The following is an 11774-nucleotide window of genomic DNA, read 5'->3' as shown; positions in this document are numbered from 1 at the left end:
ATTCAGCTGCAGCCGAATCCTATTTAACGCTGGTCCTACCTCAGACAGCTAACTGAGATGAATGTGGTGCTAGCGTCACCTGTCAAGTAAGATACACACACCATCAGAGGGGGAGACTGCAGTTAGCGGCCTTCTCAGCTCCAATACCTAAGTCAGTTTATGCATTTGTATTGACAGAGTAACGTTAGGTAAGATAATTATCGTGTGTTTAATGAGGAGAGAGATGGACCTTTTATAGATGGAGAGGAGACTGATCTTTTCCTTGCTTTCAATGTGGGACTGATGTGCATCAGGTCTCAACTTCTGATGCTTCAGTGAGAAGGTTTTGGAGCGGTGCGTGGGGGCCCGTCAATGGTGATCTTGGTTTGAGCCTAATCTCTGGTGATAGCCTGCCTGGTGGTGTTCTCGGAGGCATCACCCATGGCGGTGTTAGTGCCGCTGGCGGCTTCATGGGCATGACCCATGTTAGCTAATTATGCTTAGGCAAATGCCTATGTAAGTGTGTGTGTGTGTGTGTGTGTGTGTGTGTAACGTGTTGCCAAAATACTGAATTCTAAATTAAAAGTTGGTTATTGGCCCCTAATAAACGCTTATTGCCCCCTACTAAAAGGTTTTGAATTGATGTAATCTCCTCATCTTCTTCCTCAATCAAAATTTTATTTGTCTAATTTTAGGGAGATTAGTTCCCCTTTTCCCTACCCTAATAAACTTTTATTGCCTCACAAAAAACATTTATTGAGGGAAAATAAAGGTTTATCTCCCAATAAACATTTATTGGGGGCAAAAAACCTCTCTGGCGACCTATGAAATCTCCAGCGACCTCTTTGGGGACCTCTGGTGAGGTTTCACAAACTTTTATTGCCCCCCCCCCCCCCCCCAATAAATATTTATTGGCAATAAAAGTTTATTGGGGGTAATAAATGTTTACTAGGGAGGCAATAAACCTCTCCGGTGACGTATGATATCTCCGACGATTTCTTTGGGGACTTCTAGCAAGGTTTTTAGAGAAGTTCAGCGGCCGGCGATCTATGACCGGCGATCGGAATCCGGAAAGTCTCCTATGGATTCTCTCTTCAATTTTCTCTCTCTATGTGACAAAGGGGTGAGGGCAAAATAGTCTCAAAAATAAATTTAAAAAAAAAAAAACAAAACTTACTTGGGTATTAGGAAACAATTTATTAGAGTCATTATGGGTAAGTGAGAAAAAAAAAATAAGTGAGTGGTATAAAGGGAAAAAAAAAAAAAGTCCCTAGTATTAGGGTTAATGGTCAAAACCCCATTTAAATATTAGGGTAAATAATACTCTTGCCTTATAATCCACCATTGATGGGGCTCGAACAAATGACCTCCTTCCACTTTCAAATAGAAAATATTTGTCTTACCATCCCGCCAAACATACGCACCCGGATACTCAGACAAGTTATAAAATTCAATTTTTAATACAGAATTTTTTATTGTTTCAAGGACATACATTAAACATATTACTCTGGTGACTCCATAAAGTCATAAACTACCAAGTCTTTGAACAAAAATACAGATTCACCAAATTCTCAAGGCACAAAGAGGCATTATTGTGACATAACTCGGAGAATCAAGGCACACACTTATGTGGCTTTCCATGAAGACAGTGGTGGAGTGTCAGAGTCCCTCCAAGTACTGATGCCAGTCTGATATCTGTCGCCCTTAACAGCATCTGCAGAAGCAAAAGATTCAAGCTCAGCCATTTCTTCTGGTGTCAGTTTCACAGACAGAGCCTTAATGTTCTCGTTAAAATTCTCAATCTTGGTGGTTCCGGGTATAGGGCACACATCATTTCCTTGGTGATGAACCCAGGCCAGAGCTAGTTGAGATGGGGTGCAACCCTTCCTTGCTGCAAGATCACTTACTCGCTCAAATATTGTTTTATTATGCTCTAGGTTTTCAGCTTGGAACCTGGGCATATTCTGCAACCAACGCAATACATATTTGAGCATCAAGAAATATAGCTTTATCAAACAAAACGATATCCAAAGGCACTAATATGCAAATTGAACATAACTCGTACATAATACGAAAAATAATTTGGGCTTCTTCCACATCAACTGCCATATTTTCTTAGCACTGAAAGATATTTGAGAATTGTAGTAAGAATTATAATGAGCTTTTTATGATTACGATCATAGCATGGTACTCCTTTTGTTGGGTAAGCATGACGGTGCACTTTGACTTGTCAAATAATCAATTAGTGGGGGTGAACCCAAAACTACAGTTACGCTGTGCCGTGAGAGCCTGCTGGGCTACCTGACTTATCAATAATATTTCTACTATCTCAAAAGTGTCGGAGTTGAAATCAAAAGGGCAAAAAATGATTTGTCCTATATGAAATTTGCAATACCTCCTCTCAGAAACCGCAGCTCAAAACATATTATGAGTACTTATGAAATTTAATCACGTAGTGATCCTCTTGAGAGTGATACATTAAGGCTTGAATACTGGAATTACAAAAGACTACTGAATAAAGTCAACCAGGACGCACAAACACAGATTACTAAAGGTCAACTACAAACATAAGATTCAAGAACTTTCAAGGAGATAGAAGGATGAGACATGCATGGGATCAGCTACATAATTTTATTATCTAATGCACATGCATGTCACAAGTAATATTTGTGTAACCAACCTTTCGAGCATCATCATTGGGAAGATTTTCGATGAAATTTGCCCCTGATGATAAGAATCCTCTTCCTAGAGGACTATATGCAACAATGCCAATGCCAAGTTCCCTGAGAAATTTGGGAAGTAATATCAATGAATTGCTAGCAACGTACTTTATAATAATCTAGGTAGCTCCGTCTAGCCTTACCGACAAGTAGGGATTATTTCTTCCTCTACGTCTCTTGACCACAAGGACCACTCCAGCTGCACAGCAGTTATTGGATGAACAGCATGGGCTCTTCTTATTGTTGAAGCTGACGCCTCAGACAGACCAATGTACTTTATTTTACCCTCTTCAATTAGCTTCTTCAGCTCCCCCACCTTGTAAAAGACAAAATAAAGGAGTTTAAGAAAATCAGAGCTTTCTTAAAATAACGACCTACGCATCACAGTAACAAAAGATTAATAGTCTAGCAGGGAAAGATGCATAAGCTACAAGATAATACAGAACATCATGTGACTTAACAAATTTGGACACGATAATCACTGAAAATGATGATAGAATGTAGTGGCTCTTGTGCTTGACAAATGGTAGTTCACAAAATCTTTTCCATGATTAAAGATTATAAATTTCTGGACTGTACTGTAGACCTGTAGTATAATCCCAACTAAAGGATGCAACTCTAATCAACATGTACTTCTATTCATAGATGTCATGTCATAATGTAAATTTCCCTTATACATAGGGCATAACATAAGTCATATACATATGGAGATCATAACACAAGCAACTAGACATATGAATAAGATAACAGAAGCAAACTAGATATATGCCCAAGATAGCACAAACATAGCAAATGGAAGCTCAAAAACAGTGCACATTTGATTTAAAATTCAGAATTGAAAATGATCTGCAGTTTAGTCATAATCTCAACTAAAAGAGGCAATCACATTAATCATCAATCTCCTACCTGAAGCCATAATGCAAATTTTCCCCTTATAGATAGTGCATAAATCATACATGAGGAAGAAGGTGTCACTAAGAAGATTTACTTGCAGACATGGATCCTTTCTTTTTCTTTCGGATCCTTGGTTTTCAAACTAATATAATTTTAACATTACTTGTAACACTCCTTACACAAACCGAGTGATAATTACTTGAAACAGAAAGTGCTGGGACCAAATATTGCTCATCAAACAAAATTTGTTGAATGATAATTTTGTCATTACTGCTTTAAAATATTCACTGCACAGTCAAGTTCATCAATTAGTTTTCCATTGTACAATTTTTTTCTTCACAATGTTCAAAGTAAAAGCCTCTCCTTCATATGATATGATCAGAACTTATATTGCCAACAAGAAGACTAATAGAAAATAGAATCAAATTTATAGAATCAATCCCTTGGATACTAAAAGCAACTTTACATCAACAACAAAAAAATTTGGCAGCCTAGAGATGATTTGTAAATCACTGATTGTCAAGATAAGAGAGAACCACACATCCTTACACAAACCGAGTGTAAAGATTTGAAAAGGATGGGACTATTTCCTCATCACTTGACGCAATGCAACTAAAACAAGATTTGTAAAAGCCCATTTACACTCATCACTTCACTGACAACCTCTTCAAACTTGATCAATTCAATACGAAGCAGCTGAGGCTAAAAAAACAATATCTAGTAGTGGTCAAGCCCTCAGTTCCACTAGGAAAACCACAAACTAGAGGATATTGAGGGAACTAATACATCTGTGAATTAAAATGACTGCATGCAGTGAAATCAAATTGAAGAGGAAAAAGAAGAAATCAAACCGTGACTTCAGTGGGGACACGGGTGTCAATCCGATGCTGATAATAGAGATCAATAGAATCGACACCGAGCCGCTTCAAGCTTCCTTCACAAGCAGCTCTCACATATGCCGGCTCGCCTCGAATCTCCATTTTGTTGTCAGCAAACCTGCCACCGAATTTGGTGGCCAATTCAACCTTGTCTCTCAGCCCTCCACTCAAAGCCTGCCCCATCAATTAATTCAATGAATTCCAAACAATCCCGTATACAACGAGCAACAACTGTAATCGATTATCGACGACCTACCTTGCCGAGGAGAATTTCGTTGGTGTAGGGACCGTAGATGTCGGATGTGTCGAGGAAGGTGACGCCGGACTCGACAGCATGGTGGATGAGCTTGATCATGTCGGCTTCGGGCTTCGGGGGCCCATAGAAGGCTGACATGCCCATGCAGCCCAGTCCTTGAGCTGAGACCTCCAGGCCTTGTGACCCGAGCTTCATCCTCCTCATGCCCGCCATGTCTGTGTTAAATGTCTGTGAGTGAGTGAGTGAGTGAGCAGAAGCAGAAGCAGATAGTAGCAGAGAGAGAGAGAGAGAGAGTGATGGAGGGTGTTTGGGTGAGTTATATGTAAGTTTGTTTGGTGAATCGGAAACAGTTGGTGGTGTCGGCGTCAGCAGTGAGGTGGTGGGTGGCGAAGAAGAGTAGAATGGAACGAGGGGATGGCGTAAGAGCGTACGTTAGAGTGACCTACTGAGATGGACCATTGACCAAACGGAAGCCAAACACGTACAGCGGTCTCGGCATGGAAAAGAAACCAATCAGAGGACGCCACTTCCACTTAAACATAAATGGGCAGTAGCACTTGACACTGGAAAGCTTCACATCTGCAATGAAATATAAAAATCAACAAACGCAATCAACAAAATGAGTATATATATCAGAGAAAATACTTGAGCCCAGGGACCGGAATCGTCCATCTGAGCAGGGGCGGATCCAGGATTGAAACTTTGGACGGGCTGGGATTTCTTCAACAAAATATATATATATATATATATATATATATATAGAGGCCCGTTCTGAAGCGGACGTCCGCACTTTAGCGTAGTGCGGACGGCGATGCAGCGGAGGCGTTCCAGGCGGCGGCGGCGCGCGGCTTGCAGGAGGGAGGCCGGAGGCATCTTGGACTGTTCTGGGCAGTGTTCACGGTCGGAGGAGGTCGGGGTTGCAGGTTCTGGGCAGCAACCCGACCTGCAACTGCAGGTTTTCTGGGCAGCCCTCCAACGACGTCGCCGGCGACTCAACCTACTGCAGACGGCTCCGCCCGACCCCTGGCGTCCTTCCGGCAACCCTCGCCGCTCCGTCGCGCCCCGAGCCGAGCTGCAGCAGCGCCGTCCGCACTTTAACGAAAGTGCGGACGTCCTCTTTGGAACGCCTCCGTGTATATATATATATATATATATATATATATATATTATAGAGAATCTCGACGGTGCGAGAGAATTTTATTAATTTAAGAAAAATATACACCTAGTCAAGGGGGGATGTAGTGAGCCTTACCCTTCAAATGCATATCTATACAAAACTAAAAAACAAAATCAATAACAAAATAAACGTGCAATGCAATACAAGAACCTAAACTAACTAAATCTAACTCTACGAGTTCCACAAGCTTCAAACTCTTTGATCACCGATTCATTGTCAATAGATTCAGCATATTCCTTCTCAATATGAAGGACCATACAATCACCAAGAAACTCATCAGCCATGGATTATCCTTGAACCAAGAAAACTGAAATCTTCGTGGTTGACTCCCTTGTTCAATGAATGGAAATTCTAACTCAGGTTGAAATGGACCCAACAAAACATAGGCTTTTCGAATACTATCACGCTCATTCACTGGATATTTCCATATGGCACAACGCAATCCAGGATCACGTTCAAGACCGTTGATATTATTTTGTGGTTCAGGAATGGAAGGTTGAGGTTCAACATCAATATTTGGAGAGGATATGGAAGGTTCAGAAACTACATTTGAACTTGAAGACTCAACATTTGTTCTTTTAAACCATGAGTCAATGAATTTTGATCGCTGCTCATGATTTGACATGTTACTCTAACACCTATAAATTAAGAAATTAACTTTGAATCAACTACTTTTCATAATAACTAATTTAAGAAAAATAAAAAACCACAATACAAGTCACAATTATATGCACTGATGCACTGATGCACAATGAAACTATGAAAGGAAAAGAAAAAAGCAACTCAGATTTGTAGAACCGCTTGACAGTTAATCAATTAATCAACTTAATCACATCACATTTAACCCACAGTCCACAACAATTAAACAATAAAATGTTAAATTGCAGATTTGCATACCAGACGATGAGACGATGAGACGAAGATGAGTTCAATCCATGAAATCTTCATTCTTCAATGAGTTCAATCCATGAAATCTTCACCTGAATACAACCCAGGAACATGAATTTCACATCAATCCTTAAACCCTATAAATTGCCCCAAATTGGATTGATTCAATTAATTAAACAAAATCTTACATTGAATCATTGCCTCAAATTGATGTTGATGTCTTGGAGAAGCCGAGAATTCCAGAGCCTAGAGGCCAGAGCTGCAGATTTGCAGAAGTTTAGAAGAGGAGGAGGAGCCGAGGAGGAGGAGGCTGGGAGCCTGGGAGCGAAATCGAACTGATGACTGATGAGGACTGAGGAGGAGGAGGCTGGGAGCCTGGGAGCGAAATCGAACTGATGACTGATGAGGACTGAGGAGGAGGAGGCTGGGAGCCTGGGAGCGTAATCGAAGTGATGAGGAGCCGAGGAGGAGGAGGCTGGGAGCCTGGGAGCGAAATCGAATTATCGAAGTGATGACTGATGAGGACTGAGGAGGAGAGGGACTGACCAAGTGATGAAGGGCGAGTTAAGAAAAATACTCGAACGGGCTGGAATTATAGACAATACACTTATACCCAACTAAAATATATATATATACATCTAGGTTTTTTTTTTTGTCCAAAATCTTCGGACGGGCTATAGCCCGCCCCACGTACATACTAGATCCGCCCCTGCATCTGAGGCTGGAATGCATTTTCCGATTTGCACCACGTACGACGTAGAGATTAGCGAGCTGCAAGAGTGAGTTGGACGAAAAATTGAGCGGCCAAACGCTCACGGATGGTGATTTAAGCAGAAATTGAAGGACGAGTTATATGATTGATTTGAAACGACAGTGATAGAATTGGATCTAGTCGCTTATTTACCTGCTTCAAGTCTCTGAGAAATGGAGGCGGCAAGCTCCGCTGATCGAGTACAAAGCACGTACAGCTCTACCATTTCTTCTTAATCGCTCTCGAAAAAGCTAGCCCTGGTGTCAAGTTCTTCATCTTCTTCTCAATCAGTCTGGCGAGTATCAAATAGGCGGAAGAGCTCACTGGTTTGGCACTTTGGCGCTAAATGACTTCAGAGTTCAGAATTGGATTTTTTTTTTATTAGCTTATTAATTAGTATTATTTTTTTAATCATACCTAAAGCCGGGTGCCAATATACATATTCATCTAAAGCTAGAATAAACCACTACATACCCTTTCGCTGTCATTTACAGACAGACAAGAAGATAGTGGGAGTGTCCACAGTGGTACATAGAAATAGACTCATTCATTAGACATTTATGTACATAGACATAGCGGAAATCCTCTTTTGGTACTACTCCAGAGGTGTGATTACACACATTTCTATGCGCGTAATTGCAATTTATGTGGAAAAGGAATGCACATGCCCAGACCACATATACGCACATATACTCCAGAGGTGTTATTTTTTTGGAAAAGGAATTTTTTTTTTTCCCTTTCTTTCTTTCTATTTGAAAAAAAAAAGAATAATAAAAAAATAAATAAATAAAAAAAGAGAAAGGAATAAATTTATTAAAAAAAAAAGAACTGAGGGCATAATAGACATTTCACCGCGACTTTTAGACGGCAAGGACCTATTGGTCTGAAATTTTGAAGTATATGGACTAAACGTGTGAAATTAGAAGGTCAGAGACTGAAGTATTTTATGGTCAAAAGCTCAAGGACTAAATAGTATTTAGTATTTTTTTTTTTACCCTTGTTTCGACAGAATTCTCTACCCTTGTTTCGATAACATGGCTAAATTATGAGCATGCAAATGTTTAAATCCCATACCACCTTGCTCCTTTGGGAGACACATTCTCTCCCAAGACCACCAATGAATCTTTCTTTTATCGTCTGTACTTCCCCAAAAAAATTGGGAACAAAGCTGCTGAAGATCATCACAAAGAGACTTGGGTAGCGAATAGCAATTCATAACATAATTGGGTAAAGTTTGAGCAACAACTTCAATAAGCAGCTCTTTACCTCCTGCACTCAGAACCTTTGACCTCCAACTTACCAATTTTTTAGTGAGTCTCTCCTTCAAGTAAGCAAAAATAGCTGTTTTGTTATGACCAACATGTATAGGTAATCCCAAATACAAGCCATGCTCCTTAACACATTCGACACCAAGAATTTCAGCTAATTGATTCCTTAAAGGCAGCCCCACACTACCACTGAACACAACACTAGATTTTTGCAGATTAATATTTTGACCTGAAGCCCGAGCATAGATAGAGAGAATATTTTTATAAACTTGACATTCTCTAGCAGAAGCTTCCCCAAACAAAAAACAATCATCTGCAAACAACAAATGGTGAATAATAGGAGCAGAAGGTGACATAGCTAGGCCTTTGATACTCCCATTCTAGATAGAGGATGTAATCAGAGCAGAGAGACCCTCTGCACAGAGGATAAATAAGTAGGGGGATAGTGGATTCCCTTGTCTGATGCCCCTTGTAGGCCAAATGAATCCAGTAGGTATACCATTGATTAAGATAGAGTAGCTTACAGATTTAACAGTAGCCAAGACTACATCCACCCATGTTCTGCAGAATCCAAGTTTCACTAAAATAGCCTCCAAATACTACCACTCAAGTCTGTCATAGGCTTTGGAGATGTCAAGTTTCAAGGAAAAGAAACCATCAGCCTGTCGTTTAAGTTTCTTCATAAAATGAGCTACTTCTGTAGCCACTAAAGTATTATCAGAGATGAGTCATCCAGGGACAAAGGCACTTTGCAATGGAGAAATAATGTGGGGAAGTATCCTATTCAATCTGTTAGCCAAAACCTTAGAAGTAATTTTGTAAACCACATTGCATAGAGCTATCAGTCGTAGATCGGAGGCTAGTTGTGGCTCTTTAATCTTCGAGATTAAAGTAAGATGGGTGAAGTTTGACTCCTGTGAGATCTGCCCTGTGCGAAGTACTTCTCTAACTGCCCTACACATATCAAACTCTACCACCCCCCAACATTTCTGATAGAAACAGGGAGATATACCATCCGGTCCCTGGGATTTTGAGGGATGCATCTGGAATAAAGCTATTTTGATCTCTTCGTCTGATATGGGGCTAAGAGCTTGGAATTCATGTCCTCAGGAACTAGAGGTTGTAGACAATCAAGAATCATTGCCGTAGCCATTAGGTCAGAATGCTCATAACGAAATATGGACTCATAATACCTGACTAAAACATTAGCCACTTCATCCGGTTCAGAAGTCCATTGTCCATCTTCTTTTACCAATACCTTAACTCGGTTCCGACACCTTCTATTTGATGCTCTCCGGTGAAAGAAAGCAGTATTGCGGTCACCCTCTTTAAGCCATTGAATCTTTGAACGTTGCCGCCAATATGTCTCATTGATGGAAAGCATTTCATTCAACCTAAACTAAAGTGCCCTTTGCTCATCAAAATGGGAAGCCTCATAATTCTTCTTCATTAAATCATCCAACTTACCTTGAATGAGTGTCATCTCAACCTGCCTCTGCTAGAACACCCCTACATGCCAACTAAGGAATAAGTTACCAGTATGTTTTATCTTTCGGCCTACCTGTGCCATAGAATCACCGGTCATTGGCAATATCCAACCTTGTTGAACAACACTGGTGCAATCGGAATGGTGCAGCCACATTTCTTCAAATCGAAAAAGTCGAGGGATGCGGTGCAGTATAGGCATCTCTAGATCAACCTCAATAAGCAGAGGACAGTGATCCGATCTGCTCAGAGGTAGGGTGACAACCCGAGAAAAGGGATACATCTCTCTCCACTGGAAGACAGGCTCGGTCAAGCCTTTCTTTTGTAAAACGATTCGACTAGGTATACCGGGAACCAATAAAACCCATGTCCATCAACTCAAATCTATCAGGGCTTGATGAAATCTATTCATCTGAGTAAAACACCGAGCCGGGCCACCCAATTTATCTGCCAGATAAAGGATTTCATTAAAGTCTCCAGCAACTAACCAGGGGAGACGAATTTGAGCAGCTAGGGCTCGTAGCAAATTCCAAGTAACATTCCGATTTGAGAAGCCTGTTGTTCAAACTCTTCCGACAACAATGGCTGATCAACTCGTAAACAACGACCCACCCAAGAACTTGCGTGAGTATACTGCACTAACAACCTATGATGCTCCTTCATGCATTGCCTTGGCACCTATTGCACAACAATCTGAGATACATCCTGCAACAATCCAACTTCTTCCTACATTCTATGGGAAGGAGAATGAGAACCCCTATAATCATCTCAAAGGATTCTTTGCAATATGTTCAACGTTCAACTACCAAGGAGTCACCAAAGAGCAAATTTGACTTCGCATGTTCCCATTCTCTTTGAAAGATAAAGCACAAAGTTGGCTTGACTCTCTTACACAAGGCTCCATTGACTCTTGGGCAGAATTATCCAAGAAGTTCCTTAGTAAGTTCTTTCCAGCTCGCAAGACGAATGCATTGATCACCCAAATCATGACCTTTGCTCAAGAAGCCCATGAACCTTTTCATGATGCATGGGAGCACTACAAGGATTTTTTTTTGAAATGTCCTCATCATGGCTTTGAACTGTGGCAGAAAATCAATTACTTCTATAGAGGGCTTACATCTCAAACTAGAGCAATAGTCGATGCGACAGTGCGAGGGAGTCTAATGGAGAAAACAACAGAAGAAGCCATAGAAGCATTTGATAACATATGTGAAAATTCAAAGCATTGGGACTATAGTCCTAGGGATGTACGAGCACTAGCACAAACATCAAAAAGAGGAGGTATTTATGAAGTAAAAGCACCGGGGGGGGGGGAGGGGGGGACTAGAAGAAGAAGTTGCAGCTCTCAGAAAGCAATTACAAGGGCATACCCCACTTTTAAACAAGGTGAAGGGGGCATGTGCATTATGTTCAAGTGGTGCCCATGATATTGATGAGTACCCCTCAAATCCTATGCTTGAAGAAGTTCAACAAGTCAA

The 11774-nt window shown here is 40.8% G+C and overlaps 1 protein-coding gene, 2 long non-coding RNA genes and 1 pseudogene across 3 annotated transcripts; all 4 read right to left on the bottom strand.

Annotated features, from left to right (window-relative positions):
• Positions 1-1396: 1396 nt before the first annotated feature.
• LOC112198198 (probable aldo-keto reductase 2) lies at positions 1397-5158 on the bottom strand. The gene is made up of 5 exons (XM_024339283.2): positions 4728-5158; positions 4445-4645; positions 2843-3015; positions 2660-2762; positions 1397-1943 (listed from the first exon to the last, which is right to left on the bottom strand). The coding sequence occupies exons 1-5, from the start codon at positions 4938-4940 to the stop codon at positions 1605-1607; spliced, it is 1029 nt and encodes a 342-aa protein (XP_024195051.1). The 5' UTR covers positions 4941-5158; the 3' UTR covers positions 1397-1604.
• A 738-nt stretch (positions 5159-5896) lies between these two features.
• Positions 5897-6507, bottom strand: LOC112198207. Its single transcript, XR_002935898.2, has 2 exons — positions 6358-6507; positions 5897-6091 (listed from the first exon to the last, which is right to left on the bottom strand). It is a non-coding gene; the product is annotated as an uncharacterized LOC112198207 (long non-coding RNA).
• A 6-nt stretch (positions 6508-6513) lies between these two features.
• On the bottom strand, positions 6514-7376 carry LOC112198204. The gene is made up of 3 exons (XR_002935894.2): positions 6981-7376; positions 6802-6884; positions 6514-6542 (listed from the first exon to the last, which is right to left on the bottom strand). It is a non-coding gene; the product is annotated as an uncharacterized LOC112198204 (long non-coding RNA).
• A 3922-nt stretch (positions 7377-11298) lies between these two features.
• LOC112201193 lies at positions 11299-11371 on the bottom strand (annotated as a pseudogene).
• Between the last annotated feature and the right edge of the window lie 403 nt (positions 11372-11774).

The sequence above is a fragment of the Rosa chinensis genome, chromosome 4 (genome assembly GCF_002994745.2).
Source record: "Rosa chinensis cultivar Old Blush chromosome 4, RchiOBHm-V2, whole genome shotgun sequence".
In the NCBI taxonomy this organism is placed as follows: domain Eukaryota; kingdom Viridiplantae; phylum Streptophyta; class Magnoliopsida; order Rosales; family Rosaceae; genus Rosa; species Rosa chinensis.
The sequence above is the reverse complement of the archived record's forward strand: the minus strand, read 5'-3'. Positions and strand labels throughout refer to the sequence as shown.